The sequence below is a fragment of the Anas acuta genome, chromosome 8 (assembly GCF_963932015.1).
Source record: "Anas acuta chromosome 8, bAnaAcu1.1, whole genome shotgun sequence".
Classification (NCBI taxonomy): Eukaryota; Metazoa; Chordata; class Aves; order Anseriformes; family Anatidae; genus Anas; species Anas acuta.
In genome coordinates, this window is record NC_088986.1 from 2,217,674 (window position 1) to 2,242,203 (window position 24,530).

Below are 24,530 nucleotides of genomic sequence, written 5' to 3' on the forward strand. Positions count from 1 at the left end.
CGAGGGCATTTTTCACATAAAGACAGCTTGAGACAATTTACGAAAATAAAACACAGCACGCTGACTCTTAAGCAAATATATACTCCTTCAAATTAAACAGAAATCTACATATCTGTGTACATTAGCCTAAGATTCTTCATAATATTTTCAGAAGTACCAAGCCAACTTTTGAGCTCGCGTCTTATTTAAAAGAGCGACTCGGGCGCTTCTGTAAATCTCCCCCTCACCTTCCAACGCTGGTGCCTGCTAGAAAAGAATGAAGACTATTTCCATTTTAATTTATTTAATGGGGTGTGTGCCTGGCAGGCTCTGACCCCACAGGATGCAGCCAACGGCCGTGGCTGTCCCCTGAGCGTGGCAGAAGGAAATGTCCATGGCTTGGGCCCTGCTCCTGGCAGCCACCGGGCTCAGGACTCCTGAATGCCTCCAACCAAACTGCTTCTCCTGAAGGATTCCTCCCTCCCCAGTCAGAGATCATTAAGGTTGGAAAAGAAATCCAACATCTGGTCAAGAGCAAGGCGCGCTATCATGGGAAGGCCTTGATGCCACCCCAGCGCCAGGCCAGGTTACAAAATTTGGGCAGCACGAGCTGGAGGCTCTTACAAGGAGAGCTACGGCCGTCACGAACCCCATGGCAGCTCCAGTGCCAGCATCCCGATACCCCAGTAACTATTACGAGTCCTCAGAAGTGGACTTCAAAAGCTAGTTAATCGAAGAACTGGTAAAAATTAAAATCTTAACCAGACAGTAATCCATTCATACTTAAGGAAAGTACTGGGACATACTTAAGGACATACTGGGCAGGAAAAGAAAAACCAAATATATTCAAGGGGAATTAAGAGAAAGCACAAGTAAATATGGGCTGGACACCCTTCCAAAACGTATTATTTACTGCCACAAGAAACATTGTCTTGAAATACTTTAATTCTTGGCCTGTCCTGTCTTGTCTTGGGTAGAGAAGTGTCAGCGTGAGTTTTTACCACATATTATCAATTTGAAATTTGCATCTCTCAAAGGGAAAGAATGCCTTCCTCAGAGACAATCTGTCTTTATGCTTTATGACCTGGATTTTTTATTTTTTTTTTAAACAGCAACGTGAGTCATTAGCAGGCACATTTGCCCTACATACCAAATCAATAAAGCTCAGCTATTAATTATATTAAAATCACCTGGTCACACCAGGTGACCTAACAGCAGAAGAAAAAAAGCAAAAAATATTTAGTCATCACCTGGATCAACATACTACATACAAGAGTACAGCACCCCAAAAACAAGTATTTTTTTCTCTCTAGATGTAATACTGAATTACGTTGTTCTGGCAACAGAAGCATTTAACAGCTCTAACCATCCCTGGCAAGATTTGCACCATGAGTGCAGGAAAGAGGCAGAGCATTAAGTTTATGAATGATACAGTTCATTTAATTCAGTTTTAGACCAGTAGACCGAGTCCATGACATGCCACACAGACTTCACGACAGATATATCAAGTCTGTTGTGGAAAATAAAAAAAATAATAAAGAAAAAGTTTTAAGCAAGAGAGCCGCAACATGCTTTAAAATAATTATCTGTTATTGAGGAAAAATCACAGAAAACCTGCCGGAGAGTAAGAAGTGCAGTGCACAGCACCAAGGGTTGGAGAACAACACACAAGGACTGGTGCAAGGTGCAATTTTAAACATCCCCTGTCTGCTAGTGACTCCTGAGGTAGGAAATCCCCAAATTTTCACCACCTGGGCATCGACTGCCAGATGAAGCCTCCCTTGCTCCGAACAAGCACAGGTGCAGACAAAGATTGGGCTCACCATGCAGGCTGCACGTATAAATTCATGGTGACCTATGTTCTCTTCTGTGAAAAATGCTCCAGTTTTTAAATCGTTTTAAATAAAATTCTTCTTTTGTGAGCGATGGCTGTAGGATCAAGCCCAGGACGTGCAGCAGATCTTTACCTGGCATCCAGGGAGGACAGAGGTTGGCCCTGAGTCTTCTGCTCAGCGCGTTCCTTCGGCACTGCCCCAGGGTCACAAACTATGGAACTGGAAATAAAACCTAGCCTGGGATTCTAGGCCATAAACTGTCTTTAGGGCATGCTGAAACAATGGTATCTTTTTGTTTGAGAACTGACTTCCACAATTGTAAAACCATACCCTCCGAAGATCACTCATACAATAATTTAAGAAAATATTGTCACTAAGACAGAAGAAGAGCAATTTCTTAGCAGAATTGTAATAGGAATGAAAAAAGATAATTCTCTGGTCTTCCAAAGATGCATTAGTGTGTTGAAAAGAGGAAGACTGTGGGATTGGAAACTAATTTCATCATCCCGGGTATGCCAGGTTGTATGGAAGCTAAATGAAAGATGACAAAGACATTGTGGAGGTAATGTCAGAGAGGAAGAGCACAAAACAACAGAAAAGCAATAAAGAAAATCAAAAAGCATGTACATCCTAAGGCATGAGGGCTGCTCGCTATCCGGCCAATAAGCCTTTCATGTGCAGTCAGTGTGACAGAGGACAATCTGAAACACAAAGGCCCCTTCCACTTAAAAGTCCGGCATACAACAGATTGGGAAAGAGCATTTCCTTAAATCACCACAGTTCATTAAAGGTTTTTGATTAAAAAGGAACATGGAAAAGCTGTGGCTAATCAAGACAGAAAGAAGAAAACCACTGAAATAGCATAATTTTAAGTTGTTTTTTTTTTTTTTTTTTTAATCAGGAACAAACATTGGTGAAAAACTTGGACATGCACATGAGGCCCCCAAACACAAAATAAATCCCTGTTCTGGGTGAATTGCACCAGTTTCCTACGAATACCTAAATGTTTCATCTTTCTTTAGAATTGGTCACACCAAAGAAGAACTACAGGGCATTAAAATAATCAGCCCTAATTTACTTTATGACCTACATTTAAGTAGAACATTCCCTTCATTTTCTAGTCTCAGATATTGAAGGAGAAAAGCAGAACTGTGACTATAATACAGTTGCATTCAAAGATGATAAGGGGCAGAAAAAAAGCTTATTGAAAACAAGCACACCTTCTACACCACAGGTTCCTTATCAAAAAGTGAACAGCCCTTGTTAGTCATTGGATCTTAGCAGTGAAGACTGGAGATTTTGTGAAAAATCCAAGCAACGATTAGCAGGAAAGAGAATCCAAGTCCTACTGCTTCTAAAAACAACTCCATGAGATCCTAACTGGTATGCCAGAGAACCAGGCTGCTGTCTTTCATCGCATTTGTGAGCTACAGCTCCTATGGAAATTCATCAGACAGAGATGACAAACCACTAACTCTGAAAAATGAATGACTTGGGGAAATCAAAAACAATTCTTCTCATCTGTTGGGATAATCGCAAAAAAAAAACCACCCAAACACACAGAATTCATTTGCCATATGATACTTCAACAAAATAAAACTTCCCCGGTTTAGTATGGTACCAACCTCACTTACACATCGGAAGTTATTGGTATCTCTTTCAGTGACAGAGTTGTTATCACTTCCTTCCCTCCCAACCTCCCCCCAGAAGTCCTCCTGCCTCCCAGGGCACTCAGAGCAGCTTTATGACAGTTCCAGGAGCCTTCAATCTGCGATCCCTAATTTTCGACACTGCATTTTCAACATCATATGCAACTGTGTTCTTTGCTACTGAAACGTATTAACCAACTCACCAGGGAGGCACTGGCACAGGGCAATTGCAAGAGACATCCAAGTGCGGGATTGCCGATTGATTACCAAACATTGAGCAGAGTGAAACAAACAACCACAACCAAGCTTTGTCTCTTTACAAAGATCCTTGATACAAATATCAGTCTTACCACAACATTGCATCAGATGATATTGACGCTAAGAAGGACAGACCCACCGGCTGACATTTCAAGACGACGGACAGCAGTGGGACGATCTTGCCTGTCTTACCGTGGAACATCACATAGCACTGCCCCGCTAGGGTTCCTTGGATCCTGCCTAACGCCCTTCATACTAACGGAGATACAAACTGATGACTCCGATGACAGCACTACCCCACTACTGCAAGAAGAAATAGAAGGCAGCAGAGTATGCTCTGCAAGGGCTGCAGGAGGAGAGAGGACTGTGGTTTGGAAAGCAAATCCTGTACCCAAAGGCTGGTACACAGCGCAACATCCTTGACGTGAGCAGGTAAGCTCCACAAGGAACACGATGGCCAACTGAACAGGTTTTCGACTTAGCTTTCATATAGCTGCAATGATAAACACTTGATTGAGGGAGGGAGGAAAACATTAGTTAAGAGATGTTTTGGCAAGTTGTTTTACTGACAGCACCAACCCAATGGACAGAAATCAGTCAGCCCGATAAAAGCGCATTTCTATCTAATTTTATAGTTCCAGCAACCTAAAAAGTAGCATGGATATAGCTGCACGGCTCTCCATGTGCTTCATCTCAGCCCCAGAGAGGTGACAGCACTAATGTGTCAGGCTGCTGAGCCCCGTGGTGTGGTTCAGGCGCCGTGCTGGAGGAATTGGACGGGGATGCACGTGGGTGCTCACCGGGATGTCTGGAAGGCTTCACTGCGACAGGGAGCTACCAAGTTGAGTAACTTGCCAGCTGAACACTAAGCGGAGACTTTGCTTGCAAGAACGGTGAAGGTGGTAATAAAAACGCTTACCACAGGTCTGTTGCAAAAATACCTTTCTCTATGGCTGCAGCAAGAGAATTGCTTGTAGCAGTATTAATCCTGCAAGTACGTATTTGCAAATGGAGCTATAAAAGCCAAAGCAGAAAAAAACATTCTTGGGTTAATTCTGACTTAATTTGTTCTCCTGTCAGATCTATTATGATGAAAAACTACTTGATGAAAAACATCATCTACTTGATGAAAAATGTCTCAAAGGGAATGCTGATTTCCTTGGCTCAACAGACTGCAAAACGCGTTCTCCAGACTGCCCCTCCTCCTGAAAACAGGCTCTGGATTCCCTTAGCAGTACAGGTGTTGCCAAATGCATTTTGAGGGAAACCCCACTTATCAAGATTCCAGCGTGGGTTACCTTTGCCCCCTCGTTACAGCCACCCAGCACCTGAAGTGCTGAAGGCTTCTGACACTTCCAGATCTGTTTGTTTGGTTTCTGAGACAACAAATCTGCGGTACTCTGCTTTTCTGTCAGAAAACTCTAAAGGTAACAGAAGATTATAACTCCGATAACAAATAAATAAGTTAATATGTAGCTATAATTGGCAAAGGAAGATGTTTATGAAATCCTATTCTGGAAGACTTTGCATTTTCGTGATGTTCATCTCTTTCTTCTTGGAGAATAAACTGGCCAGGGGAGCAATATGTTACCTGATTTTACTTGTCTAAGCAATCATTTCAAGAAGAAAACAGCAGAGAGAACACCTCTGCACAGTTTACCGAGGGTATTAGTTTGATTCACGAACCGGTAAGCTTCATGGTAATGTTTGGAAATAGATGACAGCCAAGTACAAAGGTGTACTTAACGTGCCTGACCACAAACATACTTCTCCTTTCCAAAACTGCTCCAGGACATAAACTTCCTCTCTACAGCAGGAATATTCTGCCTATACACATCAACACCAACAGCTCGATGATGTTAAAAATCACACTGGCACCTTTTCCAAGTGCAATTCAGAATCTGGATGTGATGGTGCTGCTTCCAGCCTAGCAGCAGGGGAATGTTAGAGCTTCATGTATGGAGAGAAAGCCACCAAAGTGCTACTTTTAAGTTGCCAAAACAAAATGGCAAACTCCCACAGCGCTGCATGGTTGCCAAATTGGACCTTCATGCTAACACTTCCTTGCAGCAGTCTTTGTCTGACCAAGCAGCATCAAATTTGATGGTTTCGGTGCTCATGAGCCGTGTTTTTAACCAGACCACCGGCGAACTGAGGTGAATTCACGAAGCACCTGCCGTGTGGAACAAGAGGGAGTCGTGCACCCGCTTGGGTGCCTGACAGCGATGCCGTGCCAGGCAGGGGCAGCGAGCAGCTGGGGATACAGCAGCAAGCCCCTGTGCCAGCAGCCGTGCTTGGCAGCTTCTTGAAGAGAAGACGAGGATAAGCGAGGTTTTCCAAGTCGTGAGTTATCAAGAACTTGTTATCGATGAGCTCGTGAGGACGCCACACATGGCAGCGAGGCTCTGCGAGTGAAGCACCACCTCGGATCACGGCGAAATCATCCTTTCTGAGTGGGTGAGCACCTACGGCCACACAGCCCGAAGGCACCCGGCATGCAGGCATGGCGGTGAGCACGCTGTGGGGCGAGTTACGCGGATCTTTGGCATTTTCTCCCCAAAATGAGCGGCCCTTTGGGAGCTGCCGAGAACCCGCGAGTCCTCGCTGCACCTCCCCGCGGGCAACCAAATTCCTTGCGCTCGGGAAAGGAAAGGGAAGGGACGCGGGGAGCGGCTCGGAACAAAAGCCCTAACTCCAGGTTTCACCTTGTGCACGAACCCAGAGACCCCCCCGCCCTGCAGGTGCCCCAAAACCCGACAAAGCGATTAAACCAAGCTGCCCCAGAGCCCCCTCAGAGGGGATGCAGCGCGGGGCCGCCTCCAGCGGTAACAAAGCCCGGGAGGAGCAGCCGGGGCTCCCCTCGGTCGCGACAGAGCCGCGATGAGGCAGCCCCGAGCCTCACGGCCACCCCCCCCCCCCCCCGGGGGGAGCAGCTCCCACCACAGCCCCCCCCTTCTCCCAGCCGCACCTGGCTGCTGCTCTCGGCCGGCAGGTTCCTCAGCAGGATCTTGCGCCTGTTGCTCAGCTCCCTCCGGGTGCTCGCCAAGCGCCTCGCCACCTCCTCGGGGCTGGGGGGCGGCGGCCGAGCCCCCCGCGGCAATGGGGGCAGCGGCGGCGGCGGCTCCTCCGCGGGCAGCTCCGCTCCTCGCTCGGCTGCCGCCGCCATCTTGCAGCGCCGCCCGGCCGAGCTGAGGGGGAGCCGCCGCGGCGCTGGGAGGGCGGCGGGGGAGCCGCGGGGCACGGCCGCCGGTGGGGCCCCGGCGGTCCCCGCCAGCCCCCGCCGTGCTGCCCGCCCCCGGCCCGGCCGGGATCCGCCCCGCTGCTTTCGCCCTGCCCCTGGTGGGGGAGGCCGAGAGCGGCGGAGCCCCCGGGAGGGGCAGCCCCGTGAGGGGGGGGAGCTGAAGCAGCTCGCCTCAGAGCGCGAGCCCCCCCCGAGCAGCGTTTGTTTCCCTCATTAACTCCCCCATTAAAAGGTTTGGGGAAGGATGTGAACACTCCTGGGGTGCTGGGGAAGCCCCCAAGAGCCCCCGAGGTCTGAACAATAGCCCTGGCATAAAGGGGCTCGTCCTTGCCTCCATGGGTTCATCACCCCAAAGTCCCTCTGCTGCTGCCTTCCTTCAATCCAACTCTGCCTTTGGCACCGAACTGCAGGGCAACAACAAAATAAAGCAGATGTTGGATGGGCCCAAGTTCTCCATCAGCGGGTAGAGGGGTAGCGGGCGCGCTAGCCCAAGATGATCTCGTTCTAATTTTGTTCTTCATCAGAAGCATACCAAACAAATTACAGAACATCCAAATGGGTAAACCAAACCCTGGGCGCCGCGCTTGTGGCACAGAAGTCACCCTCTGGTGGCAAGGCACACTGTGATGAGGGCCATTCAGGGACAGAGAGGGCAGCGGTCACACAAAGAAGCGAAGGGCAACATCCCTCCTGGAGGAAAGCAGTTGTGGAGGTCCCTCTAAAAGAAGGTTTGCCTTCTATGAAGCCTCCATCTTTAAAAACAAGTTCATGGTCTGAGTTGGTGCATCAAAAAAAAAATGTGTTTTCTTGGAAACCTAATTTCTCCATAACAGTTACTTGCAATGCCATTTACAATGCAATAAATTTAGCTGTTTAACGTTGTCATCGCAGCTATAAATGAATGAAGAATAATTTAAATAGTTGTACCCATTTTTAGATACGAGCCTGACCACAAAGAGCAAAAGAAAATCTCCAAACCTGAAAATCCAAACTGAAAAACAGTAGTCTTTAAAAGGAAATTGGAAACATGCTTTGAGTTGAAATGGGTATGCACGAACACATCCTTATCAGAGAAGAATTTCATCCAGAATTAGATTTTCCTAAATTTGAAGTGCCATTTTACAGACTGGATTACCAGCTACAGGAAACAAAAACCTGAAATTTGCTTTGGTCCAAACCAAAGCTTGCAAGTTAAGACTACAAAGAATATAGGACTTTCATTACTTTTAAAAATTAATTTTCAAACTACTGAGCAATCAACACTCGAGACTACTTTTTTTTTTTCTTTTTCTTTTGCTGTTGTTGCTGACAAAAGAAATGGTCAGAGCTAAAAAGCTTCTGTCAAGAGTTTCCTTTTTCCCTGTTTTCTTTAAACAGGTAGTGTTCCTTTTCCTTCCACATCTGCATTCTGTTTAACCAATTGTTGGAAATCCAAACCACGAAGAACAGTTATAAACAGTTCATGTATTTACCGTGGAAGCGTTTTAGAGCTGCCAGATTCAGTCTGAACAACATTAGCTTAGCATTCATACTTAAACCACAAAACAGGAAAAAATATTTTAACACATTATTAGTGTGAGAACTGATCTGGAGAATCAGGTGAGGCTGATGAGTATAAGCTGAAGTATACGTTTCTTATGCCTATGGATGTATTAATTATTAATAGTACTATAAAATTACCCTTGCAAAAGATTTAAAAAAAAATAAAATAAAGTAACGACTGAAAAGGCTGTTAGTAAGTGTTTACAAATTGATTTTCAGGTCAAGCTCTGAAATTAAAGACGTGATACCATCGTCTGAAAACATTTCCAAGTCATATCGTAAATTATGCGATATAAATTGTTGAATCACTTTGCTAAGAATACTGCAACACGTAACTACCTCCTCAGAAACACCTGCCAGATTAAGCAACCAGAGTATAAATTATGGTTCTGCTCAAACATTACACAGCTTAGTGAAGCTGAATAGAGTAATTAATTATCCCATTAATTCTTGAATGTGGGCACACTGAATCACCTGTGCGTTACTGATAATTAATCCTACCTACAGTGATTACCTTCTCAAAAGTTGTCTGGCCTTTTTTTTTTTTTTTTTTTTTTGATAGGCTGCAGGTGTACTTGAATGCAAGTCAAAAGTGCATTGCTAAAAGTATTTCAGAAGTTAGTAGTTCTAATGGCAAAAATAAACCTACTGCACTATTAGTTCTGAATAGCTCCAAGGGAAAGCAAGCATTTTTCTTACCTAGAAATACATATTTAAAAAACCACATCCGACAGCTAAAAATGTTCACTTTTTTTTTTCATTTCCTTGCAGTGCTCAGTTAATTCTGTATGCAGGCAGTTCGCATTGCACAGGTAGGTTACAGAGCTGCGTGCACTACAAGGCTGCTATGAAGTGCTGCAGGACGAGAGCAGAGAAGTTTGAAGACGTTGCCATCGCCCATGGAGATGGTCCATGAAAAGGGACAGGAAAGGAAGCCGTGCAGCACCTTATGTGACAGCCAAAATCAGCTAAACACGGATCAGCAGCAACAACCAGTTTGACTCAAGAAAATATTCCTTTTTGAACACAAATGTCATGCCTGTTTTGAACTACAATACAGCATCCAACAGGTGCCTGGAGAATTAAGATGGTATTTGATGTAAAACTATCCAAGTAAGTAAAACACCCAGGTCCTTTGGTGCCCCAACAGAGCACCTGTGGGTACGTTAACACAATAGAGATGGTGCAAACCAACAGCTCAGCCTCCTCTGAATCTCCACAGAAATATCAATATATTAGATACGCAATTATCTTATTTCACAAGTTAATCTTCTGCCCTCGGGAATCCTCCCATTTCACCATATGGTTTCTGCCCTAAGTGCCAAAAGACCAGGTGGGCGTCACAGGTTACTGTCCCCTGAATGGATTTTGGCCACGGCCTCTTCAGATCAGCCATTGTAGCTCTCAGCTTTGCTCTCTGTAACTGCTAGCACAGAAAACACACTGCAAGCTTTACCAGTCCTTGCTAACCCTTGCCATGAGAACTGACACGGTTTAGGGAACTGTACTGGGTCTGGCTGGGATGTGTTTCCCTGCAGCAGCCCATCCAGTGCTGTGCTCTGCACCTGGAGCTAGAACAGCAGTGGGATCACACCGGTGTTGTGCCTGCTGCTGAGCAGTGCTGGCACCGCATCAGGACTCTCTCTGACCCTCTTAGGGAGTGGGCAAAAACAGTGAGAAAGAAACATCCCCAGGGCAGCTGACCTAAACCAACCAAAGGCTATTCCATACCATGTGGTGTCACACTCAGCAATAAAAGGTGGAAACAGGAAGAAGAGGGGAGGGGTGGGCTCTTGTTGGGAAAACGTTGGTCCTTCTCCCAAACACTGGCTACATGCGTTGAGGCCCTGCTTCAAAGACGTGGTCAAGCATTGCTCATTTGTGGGAAGTAGAGAGTAATTTCTTTCCTCTGCGCTTCCACAAAGCCTTTATTTTTTTCCCCTTTCCCCCTCTCCCTTTTTTCCCCTTTTAGTTAAATTGTTTAGTTAATAATAATCTCTCCTTAATAATTATTTTTTTCCCTTTAATGAAATTATCCTTATCTCAACCCCGTGAGTTATTCTTTACTGTACTTCTTCCCCTCCTCATCTAAGGAGAGGGAGTGAGAGCACAGTTGTGGTGTTTAGCTGCCCAGCACGGTAAAACCACCACAGGAACCCTCACACAAGCCTCTGTGCTGCTGCATCCACAGGACTGAGAAACCTCTTCAGGAGGGTGGTGCTGAGCAACCCACGATGAAATGCAAGTGGTAAGAGCCTCCACCAATACAGCTGTACTCAGCAGAGGATGCATGTATGTATTTTCCCTAAAGAATTTCCTGCTGTTGATTACAGATCATCCTTCTACATGTATGCAAATGTTTGTATGAGTACAGTTACTTTCTGTTGCTTTCAAATCAAAGCCCTACGTGTTGTTTTGCACTCTAAAAAGTCCTCAGTTTGCTAGGGAACTTCCATTTGGTTTCAGGTTCGCTGCATAAGCAAAAAACCCCTAAATACTGGAAAAGTAGAGTGATCTGCAAGCATAACACTGGTTGCCAGCTTGATGCTATTAGAGATAAACCACTTTGCAGTAATTTATTTGTAGCTCACTAAATTCCTTGTTAATTAAGAATAGCGTACCTTTCCACAGGAGTTGCTTTTGTAGCTCTTCTAAGCTGAAAATTAACTTACCCATGCTTTTATAGCTTTTAAAAAACACAAGCCTTTTATTTACTTATCAAGGGATGAAAGCATTAAAAGAGAATTGTGGCACGCACATCCTTCCTGAATTACGGCTGCATTCAGATGTAAGCGTCCACGTTCAAACGTACAAACAGGTTCAGATGTCTGCAGATAAAATAAAAGCTGAAGTTTTAATATCTGCTAGGTTCTCAAGAATAGGTTATACTGGGAATGTTTCTGTAAGCTGTTTGGAAAGTTGGTTTCTTATACGAAAGAGAAATACAAACAGTCTTCCAAAACCTGAAACGATTTGAATCATTTTCTTTCAACAAGGGTCTGGAATCCATCAGTTGCTGCAAATTCCAGCGTCCATTAAAATCCATGATTGCTAGAACCATTTCACGTAAGCAAAGTGTAAACAATGCTGTTCTCTCTAGTCTATATTACCCCCATGGTTTCAACCTCTAGATAGTCCTTTTGTTTCTTTAGGAAACTACAATTTTGAAACCCAAAGATGTAGATTTGAATGTCAACAATATTAAGTAGTTCAGCCACGATCACGTAGGCACTCACTTAATGTGTTCATCTCACAGCCAAGTTACCTCCAACACACACCAGAGGTGCCCCAAGGAGTTCCTTTCACCCTTTTCCTAACAAATTTGAATATATTCAGCATTCTCAGTGTATCATTGTCCCACAGTAGCTGTGTGGTTCATTAAGCAACAAATGAAATTTCTTATCAAACTACCAATTTAGCAGAACAAGCAACCGATACCGTCAGTATTGTGATGAGGCAAAAACTTCATCACACTCCCTTGCAGCATCATTTCGAGCTTCACTTATATCACCTGTACAATTCATTCACCAGTTCACCATTAGGGTAACTCAGCATGTCTAGACTGCAATTTTATTGAGACAAGCATTATGACATGGTCAGTCTTCCCAATTAGCTGCTAAGCTCATTATAGTACCAGAGGTATTTTGATTAAAGTATAGTTCTCCGAGCACTTAGGAATTGCAGTAATACAGGATCAGACTTCAGGTCCATCAAATCACAACTCACCAGTTGTGACAATCTCTTGTCTAAGAGATGCCAGATGGGCAACAGATTGCCTCAGCGATCACAGCAGCCACATGCTTCATTCAGAGATGCAGACAGCAAACAAGTATTTTCAGTATTTTGCTCTGCTTCACTTGGGGTGCCTTGTCTGTACCATATGGAGCTCACACGTTCAGAGGAATTTGTCAGGTAGTGCAGTGTATGACCAAAAATGGGATGTTTCTGCACTCCTGAAACATTCCTCCACACAGACACAAAAACACGCCGAGTAACTCTGCCTGCAGCTGAACATTTTCTTTTTAAGTGGGACTTGATAGCTATTAAACTTGGTAATAACACTGCTCCTAAGTGCGTTAGGAATGATGGATTAAGTCAGTAACAGAACTGGTTAGCAACATCTCAGTTTCCATTCTGTAACAGTGGCCTGCAAATAAACAGTAAAGATAAAAGAAGGAAGAACTATAACTTATAAAGCGAGTAACTGTTCCGAGGAAACCATTACACTGCCGGGGAGTGTAATGGGCTATTTTCGGAATCATGGTCTTTGCAGTAGAATTTATAACCTTTGTTGCTTCATGCGTATCATTAGCAAATCACCGTGAAGGTTATATTTAAAGATAGTAAAAGCATAGTAAAACTCAAAATAAGCCACAAAACAAATCCAGCTTCTTGTATAATAACGGAGAATGAAAGACAGTAGGATCAAGGAACTGTTAGTCCAGTCCTCTTCCATAAATGGCCCTGAAGGCTGGAACCTCTGCAATACCTCCTCCTAAAACAACTCTCCTCCTGCTTTAAATCACCACTCTTGCCTTCATAGGCTTTGCTTTTCCTCATTCAGACTCAATTTCAAATTCAGCTTATTGACAGAAAGTATATTTTGGCAATTTTAGTTTAAAAATAGGTGACGTTCTTTGGGTTCCTAGTAAAAGCAGGTACAGCCCACCCAGCATTCATTCCTGGAGTGTTTTTATGGGCTGACCTGTTGATATGCTACAAACCATAGTTTGGACTCATTCTGCTTCAGCTTCTCCGTAAGCACCTGTTTTCTAGGAACTCGAAACAAATGCTGATAATTCACAGGAAAATGTGAAATCATTTCATATTAAAAAGTAGTGCAATCCTAATACCCAATTAAAGCATTCACTAGTGTACATGTAAATGAGTACATCTCCACACCGTCTCTCTTACAACCCCTACAGACCTGGCTAATTATAAACTTGAAGAAAATCTTCGAGATGAATGACTGAATTGCTGGTATGTATTGAGAGTGAAACAGGCATCATATGAGCCACTTGTTTTGATGTGGTAAAGCAGCCAGTGATTTATCCCTGCTCGTAGAGGTTGGAGACTTGAACCACCACCACGACATTTTGTCCTAAAGAATGCTGCAACCTGTTAAATATGGAAAACTGGCATGGAGGCTATAACGCAAGCTAAACTTTCCTAACATGTTCTTAAAAAATTTATGAGCGTTTAAAGTGTTCTGCCATTCAGTTATAAAAAGGTTTCCATAGGAACTGTCATGCAACATGACTTTCTGCTATAAACACACCAAAGTGTCAAACTAACTTCTTCGTGTTTATTCTGCTTTCATGGGGAGCAAAAAAACCCATCCGCTTCCTGTTATCTGGGTTCCCTGGCAGGGGCTGGAACAGTAACATGTTTTGGCTTGCTTGGAGAGATTTCCTCAGTTAAGCTGCAAATGAAATAAACACACTTAGAGAGGTTAATATTATTTTGCAGGGATTATCTAGTTTAATTACTCAGCATTTAATCTCTCCCAGTTGCGTGTGATCTACATACGGTACACTAAGAGAACTGATACCAGAAGCTAATTAAATGTTGAAAACTGTCAGAAAGTTGGAAAACTGAAAATAAGTATACAAAAACCATCTGACCAAGGTCCCAGTTTCCTGCTGTTCTCAGTGCCAACCTATCTCAGTGCCTGACTTTTTATTACCTCTAGGTGTGGCAGAAGAGTTTTAAAATTAGTAAAACCACCGATGTTGACCAAACTGGAAATATTTAGCAGTCTAATCTAAGGCCAGCCCATTGTTATGCTGCCTGCACTTACAGAGCAGAGCCTGCCAGTTTTATAAGAGCTTTTGTATGGCATGGCAATACCTCTTTCTTCACATTTTTTAATGCAGACACACTGCTTGTAAAAAGAGCTGGCTCGATGGATTAGGAGACTGAGGTTACTCACTTTAGCAGCAGAGCAGATGTTGTACTCATGCCCTCACACTTCACTGCCAGGTGCAGGGTGGGGTAGAAAGGCTCCTGGACTATGCTTTTTGGCCAACAGTCTCCCTTCCTTGCTATCATTATTTTTGTTCCATTAGTGGTAATAACAGTGGAGAGCAGTTCTTCAGGCAGTGCTCCAAGAAGCTGGTGGTTTTGCCAGTGTCAACTATAAAAACGTAAAATAAAAACAGAGCAAAACATAATGGTTACTGCTGGCTCCCACCTTCTTAGAGCAGCACTATTTACTGCTACCACTGATGAAGCCAGCCCAGGAATAAAAAGTTACTTTTTTTTTTTCCACAGAATGTAGATGAGGCCATTATGATTTGTCTTTGAGCTGAAGGTAAAAATTCCAGACCTAATGAATATTCAGCCTGACACCAAGTTTGTACTTCTCCACTCAGGCTGTCAGTATGGCTAACTGCTATCAGCCGTCACTTTCTGATGGGCATAAAAGTGCCTTGGTTCAGAGCAGATCTGATTATTTGAAGGAAACTCTTCCTTTTGTACTTTGGATGCTTTTTTCCCCCTGAATATATTACTAGATCAACTATTCACTGAAAAGTCTTGTGGAAGTTTGCAGAAGACATAGAAGAGGTTTACCCTGTGCCTGGTGCAGGCTGCTATGCAAAGTCAGTAAGTCACTTTGGGAAACTGCTGTTCACATCGTGCTGGATATGCTCTAAATTCCTGCCAATTCAGGCTCCTTCGAGTTCCCAAGCAGAGATTTTGTGTACCCCAGCCTCGAAAAGCACCATCCGAAGCAGGCAGTGTAAATCGTGCAGGGGCAGGGAAGCATCAGGCTCTTCTGGCAGCAATTCTGTGCAAGCACTGGCCAACATACCAGTTATGTTTGGCACTTTGCTAACGAGGCAGGGTTTGGAGGACTTCACTCTTGGACTTGAGTGTCTGAATTCCACTGTAGCCTTGGCTTCAGGAACACAAGCCCTCCTGGGCCAAGGTCCTTCCGTGACTCAGTTCAGAGCACATCAAGGAAACAAAATAATTACGTCTCATCACAGAGACACGCTGCAAATAAGTAGCGTGAAACACTCTGACATTTCTATTATTTCTTCATAGTTAGGATCAATGGCAAAGGGGACATTGTACAGAAAAACAACCCAACAGTTACCGAATTAACTGCTGGAGGGATTAATATTCCAAACATCACCGAATGACAAGAGTTGAAAGCTTAGTGCAGGCTCCTTTGAAAATCCCAGCCAGAGCTGGGATTCTTTTTTGGAAAACAAATGAAATTGGTATGTAAGAGCTCCAAATGCTGCAAACTAATCTTTATACTCACATACAGCCTTTTGGATTACCTGCACTCTCTTAACTCGACCCAGGACTTTTGCACCCTATTTTTCTCCCCTCTTCTCTATTTGGTACCAGCTATGTTATAAATTCTGCTCTGACAAATATATTTTCTCTCCTCATCACCATTTCTGGGTTCCTTTACAGAATAAAGTCTTTGAAAGCTAGAGATCTCATTTTGTCCAGTTATAGGCATAACTACTGCCCATGTGAACATCTGATGAATTCTTGCCTGTCCCCTCTCATTGCAAAGGGCAAGGGTAAAGATAATATTTCATGGTGTAAGTGGCCTTATAAAGTGTTCATGAGCCAAATGTAACATACTCTTCTTTCCAAATCACATTTTTATCAAAGCAATAATGTAAACAAATTAAAAAAAGAGTCTCAATTCATTTAGAAGCAGCGTATTCTGAACACGTGAACAGCTTCCATCTCTAATGCAGGCTAACTGGTTTTGCAGATGGATAACCTGCTTGTTACGTATAGGAAAAGTCAATACACTGCAGTGCTCCCAGACTGACAGCATTAAGGCTATTTATCTCTAGTGAATGCAAACCAAAGGCAAAACTCATTGTAATAAAAAAAAAAAAAACTTCCAACTTTTTTTTTTCCTGGAAGAATGAAAGAAAACATACAGGAAAATAAGATAATTACGTTTCAGATATGAAACAAGTAAAAAAAACAACGGCCATGATATCTACCAGTTATAGGTAAGGAAGATACACGATACAAATCCATGTCAGGCAAATAACTGCTCGTTTTGTTCCTCAGTCAACACAATAAAATAATTACGGGGAGGGAAGGCCATGGCGGCAGTGCCTGCAATAAAACTGGTGGTGCTATCATGCAGCTTCTTAGAAACCTTGACTATGTCAATGAACAGCAGTGTCTTTATCAGCGTTAAATGTATTCCTGCTGTAACAAGGTTTGCTGTCAGCACTTGAATTTGTGACCTGACACACCTCTAGATATGTATTTTTTCCTTAATTACTCCTTAATAGCAACAGCTTCGTCTCTTCTCATTACTTCAGGCATAAGCAAGGCTGTCCAGACCCCACGAATCAGGAACAGTCTGTGTGTCCTAGAACAAAAGCAATGAAACAGCGATGAGATGCGGCTCATAAAAAAATAAAGGTAAAATAAAAAGCAAGATAAAGGCAAAGGGCTTTTGATGGCTTGGACTTTTTGATAACTGTTCAAAGAGCAACGTTACAACAGATATATTTCTGGCAGGGCTGCAGAGAGCACTGCTCACACTTTCTGCCCAGCACATAATTCTAACACCACCACCACCACCAGAATCTCTCCATTGAAACAGCATTTTAGTCAAGGAAGTAATTAATTTGGTTTTGCTTGTATTTTAAGAAAGGTATTTTGACCTAGTATGTTCTACACTTTATGTGCTTGTTTCCATACTACTTTCTAACATTTTGAACTACTGTGGTTTCTTACACTTAAAAAAAGTACAGAATATGCCCGTGTGGCTGGGTATGGACATTGCAAGGTTAATAATGTATTCAATACAATCTGAGAACACTTATTTAATTAGATAGGGACTCAATGATTTGTTTTGCACTACAGACGTGCTCCATAACTTACCTGGTATAAATTAAGACCGGCATCAGAGCAGGCAGGCAAGTGCAGATCTAGCCAAAGGTGCACTTTTCTTTATTTTTTTTGTTATATTATATTCAAGAGAACAATTCTAATGTTGCTTGCCCTAAAAAAAAAACTATTACTGGGGAGCAAATACTTGATTTCAAGAACTTGCACAGCACAGTGAGATTCCTTCACATGTAGATGGATAAGATAAAATTTAAATTCTGTTTTACAAGTCGGTAAATTCCGGGGACACTTCTGTCACATAGCAACAACTTTTGGCTGAAAGCCTTCTTTTGTTACATTCACGGATTCAAGCAGATAAAGTCCTGGCTAGAACTTCAAATCTCATTTACCTCTGAACCTTAATGAAATCACCTTTATGAGTGCTGCAGGACTAGGACGCATCAACAAAGCATTTTGCCTGGTGTTTTACACAAACTTCTATTAAACTTACACATAGTTCAACAGTTTCCACATTGGAAGTTATTTTCCCTTCATGCTTACAAATTTTGCCTCTTGGCTGTGCATGTTTTTGTTTGGCCAAGCAGTGACATTAGGATAATCCATTTTATTTTAAAGTCAAACCTGAAAAAACAACCACTTTGTGCACTGCCCAACAGCCAGTGTCATTTTGGATTCAAAATTGGAGATTCTAGCAAGTTGGGTCTACAGATTGAACCATAAACTGTTACAGGACATCAGATTCAGCCCTTTGAAAACATTAAAACGGTGCTTAATAGATTTGTACAGCTGTCTCATCAGCAAAAAAACCAACCAAATGAAAAAAAAAACAACACACAACCCCCTCTTACACAAAACACAGCAGAATGACAAATCCAATGCGTCTGACTTTTCAGTAACACATAAGAAAAAATAAACAATTAGCTTTGGTGAGCCTACAGAGTCACTGACCACTTCAAAATTATTCACTTCCCAAACAATAACAGGCTAAAAAAAAAGAAAAAAAAAATGAAATCACACGTCAATACTGTCATTTATATGTAAAGCTTAGATCTTTCAAGATAAAACCAAGAGGATCCTGATCAAATGTTTCATTCCTGCTGCAGCATTCATTCAGCCAGAAAATTAAAGGAAATTGAGACTGAATAATATCAATCTAGCCAGTTATCCACGGAACTATACGTTATATACAGTTTATTTCACTAGAGATTTTAAATTTATACATAGTATAAAGGGGTATCCTGATATCACACATATAGTTATTTTACCGTAATGTTTAAGAACCAATTTTTTTTTACATAATACAGTATTAAGTACCATATTAATTAAAACAAGTGATTTAAAAAAACTACATATAAATGGATGTTTATCATATGCACAGTGCAAGAATGTTTTTATATCACTGTAATCACAAAATGTGAATCTAAAGTACAACACTGTGATTTAAAACTAATTTATAATTATGATGCCCTGTGTTGTAGACAGATTGATTAATCTTCGTTTGAATTACCAAGCAATGTTAAATTCCAGACAAACAGCAGCAGCTTATAATTATGATTTCAAAAAGATACCTTCCACAGTAACCCAAGTTGTACAAAACACTGGTTTATCCCTACTTCTGATCCTGACAGTTTCCTAAAGAAACACAAAAATGGCACAGATTTCATTTGGAATTCTCCGGTAACCAAAGCTAAATAAACCCTTTGTTACTTTCAAAAAGGAATCCTTTAAGGATGACCAAAGAGGTTAAGATGGAGAGATTTATGGGCAGAATTCTCAGAATTTTAGTAACAAAGTACAGGATTTCTCCTCTGCAAATAGGAAGAAAATACTGTAATGTAAATCCGGTTGTAAAATTTACAGAAAACAATTGTGGAGAAGAAAGCATTCATAATGTAAACACGTCAGAGACTACTTCTTCATTTTCCCTTTTGCAGAGTGGGGCAGTGGATGAATATCAGCTAATAAGAAACAGACGTCTTCCTCAGAAGAACCACTTCACCATCAGAGAATATATGTGGTAGTTGTTGAAAATTGCTAACATGTTTTCTCCTCTCCCTCCCCCCAGAGTTTCAAGTTCAATAAATAGTAGAAAAATAATCCTTTACTTAAAAATCTTGAGATGCATTGTCCCAGGTTCCATACAGCAATTGTCTGAGCAACGAACTTTCGACAAGCAAAAAAACTGCAGAGAACCCGACAGGCTTTTCCCCCGCCCTCTCTGTCTGGCACCTTTTTAGTCAGCTGCAGAGTTTTCTGCTCTTCCAGTTAAGGAAACCAAATCATCTCTGGCTCTTTTAAGCTCTCTCTTCTCTTGGCTCAGCATAACAGGGCTTCCAAAGCTTCAGCTGCTGTATAAACTTGCATCCCTGTTTTTGGAGGTCTAATGTGCCTCCTGCTCCATTTTATTAAATGTTATGGCAGGTCCATTCATCAAGCACATTTCCCTTCCAGTTCTGAGCCAACCTTACATTTATAAAAATGTAAAGCTGTATGCCTAACAATTTACTCAGGAAGTTAGCTAAATTGTTCCTGGTAAAAAGCACAGAACAAGGCTGCCCAGTGCTGCATGGATCGTTGTTCACAAGTTTTTCTTTCTTTTGTTGTTCATTAGCATTCTGCATCCACAGTGTGTACCGTGACTGCGGCCTGTAAATGGTGGCTGTGGTGAAGAGTTGGGTGGTGCAAACGGTAGTGGTGAAACTTGTGACTCAACAGGGCAGCTGTTTGAGGTGGGGTATCCAGGTCTAAGTCTTCATCATGGTTTCCAACATCAACACCAGCTGACAACGGATCGTTGTTGCATGGAGGATTTTCACTGTCTTCCTGAGGACTCATAGTGCTGTAGCCTGGAACATAAAACAGCAGGGCTGAGAATTCAGAGCAGACTAAAAGGTCAACATCCACAGCGCTGACTGCCACGTCCTGCATGGAACCAGGCACAGCTGGTGCTTTATAGAGAATAAAAAAGTAGCTGCCTCCATTAAAAGAAAACAAGACAAAAACCCACCTTCTCCTGTAATTACAAAATGCACCCCTTCTCCTGTCACCATGTTTGGAACCTATCACTTGTACAACACCTAGCAGCAAAACCAACTGTGCATTTGACAGTTTGTTATGGTAGAATGGCTAGCACCGAATTTAAAACCAAAACATAGCAGAAGTTTTTTTTGGGTGGGGGGCAGGGTTGGTATCTTTTAAGGTATTACTTGGATTTTACAAAGTGACAAGAAATAAGGGGGCTCTACTACCACTACCTCTGTTACTATCGAGCTGCACCTTTCCTAGTAAGGACCCCCAACTTGTGTGTCTGGAAGTAGCAAAACTTACTCAGATCATCTTGCTGTATTATATTGAATCACAACACTATATTTTTTAAAAGTGAAAGAACACTTGTCACCTATTAGTGGTCTCTTTGCAAAAACCAAGCATGTTTTCAATGCTGGTGATCTTTCTACACCGTTGAAGAAATCTACTGAATCCACATGGGAGTGTTTCACACAGTCCCATTAAGCCAAATAGTTCTGACTCTTCCAGATAAGCATGCACACACAGCACAATTAACTTGAGGCTTTTCCTTGGCTAAAATAACCTGCTACCGAAGCCTGAGAAGTTAAAACAAAAACAAACCAGATTAGCCATCTTTGTGAGTGAGGAGGCACTGCATTCAACAGGGTTATCCTAGGGAAATTACATCACTAGAGAGTTAGCTAACAGCTAGCTGTTGCAAGACTGTGCTTTTGCAGTGGGGAAGCTGTCTTGTAACAGGTCCTTTGGACCTGCCCCTTTCTTTTGGAGCAGGTGCTAGTAGTTACTATGAGGTTTGCATTTACCACTGACACCAGCTGTTACCACTCAAAACCAGTTTGCAGTGTCCTCAACAAAAACACCTCAGTATTTCTACATGCAGAACTGCAAACAGAAGTTTTCTTCTCTGAAGATCTTGCTTTAATTAGAATAATCCTTCCGAGAAAACTTTGGCTAAGAGCTGAAGAACTCCTAGTGCTTCTGAGCATGTCAAGTTTTCGGCTTGAGCCACCTAGAAACAGCGTGTTACGAAATACCAGGCTAAGTAGCTGAAGTTGGTTCTCACTTTGATGAGTCACCATCCCTGGAGGTGGTCTTCAAGAAACGTGTAGATTTAGAACTTAGTAGCATGGTTTGGTGGTAGACTTTAGTACTAGGTTAAAGGTTGGATGATCTTAGAGGTCTTTTCCAACCTGAACAATTCTACGATTCCATGGTCTGAGTCATGGCTTCTAGTTGGCAGAGAAGAACTGGGGGAGAAGACTGGGCAGAAGACTTCAGTCTCTGAAGAAGATTACAGACTAAAAACAGAAGTGCACATTCCAGAGACAGGTAGACAGCAACCCTGCTAACCCTCACATGTTAACGAGGAAAGATGGCAAGGATTTGCTGAGACTACAAGAAATGGAGCAAAAGGAGCATTAGTCTAGCAAATCTGTCTCAGCACAGGTAATCAGACCCCAAATCCTGGATAATGCCTCCTAAAGCAAGATTGTCTCTCAGACATCTGTTCATTCACATTGCACGGTTTTGGCACTGAGGTTTCCTGTCCATCAGTAATTCCATTAGTGCAACCACTGCCTTAAAATTGAATGGGTCTTCCAGAGAACTGACACCCACTATGGCAGGCTGTTGTCTGTAGCAGACTGCCTTGTCCAACCTTCTCTTAACGTCTATTAAGCCCTCCTCATGAGTCAACAGCACAACACCCTTCTAACTGCTTTTATGACTTAATTAGCCTCAGGGCACGAGAGATGTATCAAAATTCTCTGAACCTAAACAGTGCGTATGTGTGGAACAGCCACACAAGGCTGAACACCCTTCACTGCTACCCATGTACACAGTTAATGTTGATATTTGCTTAACGGTGACGTAAGATACTCCCTGTGGTGATGATATTGACTGAATGTGCAACAGAAAGGCTGAGGAGGCATCTGAGTCACTGACCTCTAATCCACGCTTACTTTACCCTGGCAAATGCAGGCATCCAGAACGTTGCTAGAATTTTATGAAATGCATGCATGTCCCAAAGATAAAAAGCAGCAGAGATGCTGACTTGACTGCAAGGGATTTGTTTCTCTCATTGAGTAGGAGAGGTTTATTATCTTACCTGAACATCTGGATTGTTAGGGTCGGCAGTGGAAAACCAGTGTGGTAAGTGTAGCAACATTTCTGTTAGTCTGAATTCTGGTCACCCAGTGAAGCTAGCAGAACCCAAGGATCAGATAGGAAGAGCACAGCGTTTAGCTGCTCATACACGACTGCTCTGACAAAAACAGCTCCTTCGCTGGACAGCATCATTTGCTGAAGGGTGTCAAAACTGTTTAACTGTGTAGCAATAATGTGCAAAGGTGTTTTTTTTTTGTTGTTTTTTTTTTTTTTTTTTGGCAGCCTTATCTGCAACATGCTAGACATCTGAATAACCACAACCATTAACCTGTAATTAGGATGGTGATTTTAAGGCATTACCGTGGTCACTCTCTGTTCCTGATCGACCCCAGTATCGTCGTCTGCGTTCCGGGCTGTGGGCGTGCCGCTCTATTACCGCTGCGATGAATCGAGTGTTACTGACTGGAGGAGAAAAAGAAATGGAACTGACTTTTATGAAAGTATTTTACCGAATTTTATCAGTAGGACAAATCAGGCACAGTGAAACAGGCTTTCTGCAAACTAATTCTACTCAAATACTACTATTAAGACTCAAGACTGTTAAGTGACAGAAGACTGGAAGTAAAGAGATGGTATCTAAATGTGGGATAGATCAAGATCCAAACTCATCAACCTCATCAACTTGAAATAAATTACAGTATTAACTTATCCATGCTAAAGAAAGGACTTGGAAAAACAGCAGATGCAAGCCATGAAGCTCAGGTATTTTTATTTTTTCAATCCATAAGTGTTGACAGAGTTTCAAATCTTAGGTGTTGTTTTGGTGAGGGATCAGAGGCAGGGATCTGGTCTGAATCTGGAGCTCTCCCAAAATGTATAGGTACACCTGTGACGTTTTACAATACAGCAGCATTACATTCGAAGTGCCACTTTTACTGACAAAGAAGAACGAGTACCCCAAATTCAATGCAAGTAAGATTTGCTGACACATTTGTCGAAGGTGCGTGCTAGACTTGGCCGCTCCTTGCCAAGGCTGAACAAAGGTAGCAGCTTTGCATACCTTCTGCATATTGTCACAATTGTAATTTCTAAGCTGCAGCTCAGCTGCTGCTGGAAATGGTCATGATGGGGGGCAAAAGAGAAAAACCTCCTCCACACAGCTGAGATTACAGTCTTTTTAAAAGAATAAATGCAATTTTTCATCATGAGACTGGAGGAACACTGGAAGTTACAACTTAGTTAAAACATTGTCCAGCCATTTTCTACTGCTAATCAGCATGGAGTTTCCTTTTTTAAAAATTTCTAACTTGTTAGGAAAACAAATAGCTCATTTACTTTAATATTTTTGACAGAGAAGTGATTTGGTACTTACTGATTCCTCTGTCTTCATGGCTGTCATCGTCTCTCTCGTCCCTATCATTTTCCAGGTTCGACATACGCACTGACATTTCTACACACCATTACAAACAGAAAAATGCAACTGTTAAGAGAAAAATTTTGGATCAACTTACTAATGGCTGTTACCCTGGTATTATAGCGGAATCACTTTGTATTACTGTTTGAAGAGATGCAGCTTGGTGTGCTCTGTTTCCAAGATAGATGGGGCACAGGGATATCACAAAAATGATACACCCCACAGCCCTGAATGGAACAGGCTTTATAGAAAGCAAACTGATTCAAAATGTAGACAGGGTAATCAAATATACAGGTAACTAGCACCAATCACACTCTTCTCTCTGTAACTTTCTAACCACCATCACTTCTCAACAACATTTCTCCCAAATTCAGTTTTGTCTCTCAGACTTCAGTGCCTTCATCACAAAAATATCCTCTCATCACAAGTTTAAAAGGGCTCTGTGATTCCAGAAAAGCTTCTATGCCCTGCCCAGGCAGCCACAGAAGAAAGGATTTTGCTCTGTTTGGCCTCTTTGATGTCTGTGATTTCAAGAACATCACGTGGAACAGAAGCAGGGATACAAGTAAAAAACAAACACATCCCAGACAGCCCAAACAGAATGGGTGTGAGAACTGTAATACTCCCCA

The 24,530-nt window shown here is 42.5% G+C and overlaps 2 protein-coding genes and 1 long non-coding RNA gene across 11 annotated transcripts in view; 1 reads left to right on the forward strand and 2 right to left on the reverse strand.

Moving 5' to 3' along the window:
* RAVER2 (ribonucleoprotein, PTB binding 2) overlaps positions 1-7,044 on the reverse strand; it is a 39,672-nt gene extending 32,628 nt beyond the window's left edge. For 6 of the 7 annotated variants that reach the window (XM_068690136.1, XM_068690135.1, XM_068690134.1 and 3 more), the window contains exon 1: positions 6,690-7,026. In XM_068690136.1, coding sequence (XP_068546237.1) covers positions 6,690-6,887 — 198 coding nt within the window. In that variant the 5' untranslated portion in view covers positions 6,888-7,026. Of the gene's footprint in view, positions 1-6,689 lie in introns of all 7 variants that reach the window. The other variant, XM_068690141.1, reaches the window with a different exon arrangement.
* Positions 5,917-9,575, forward strand: LOC137860188 (uncharacterized). Its single transcript, XR_011098767.1, has 2 exons — positions 5,917-6,230; positions 9,276-9,575. It is a non-coding gene; the product is annotated as an uncharacterized lncRNA (long non-coding RNA).
* Positions 9,576-18,515: 8,940 nt separating this feature from the next.
* Positions 18,516-24,530, reverse strand: part of CACHD1 (cache domain containing 1) — a 96,157-nt gene continuing 90,142 nt past the window's right edge. Inside the window, exons 25-27 of one of the 3 annotated variants that reach the window (XM_068690116.1) lie at positions 23,860-23,937; positions 22,848-22,949; positions 18,516-20,200 (exon numbers count right to left, since the gene is read on the reverse strand). In XM_068690116.1, the coding sequence (XP_068546217.1) occupies positions 19,962-20,200; positions 22,848-22,949; positions 23,860-23,937 (419 nt within the window). In that variant the 3' untranslated portion in view covers positions 18,516-19,961. Of the gene's footprint in view, positions 20,201-22,847; positions 22,950-23,859; positions 23,968-24,530 lie in introns of those variants that run through there. The other 2 variants (XM_068690117.1, XM_068690118.1) reach the window with 2 other exon arrangements.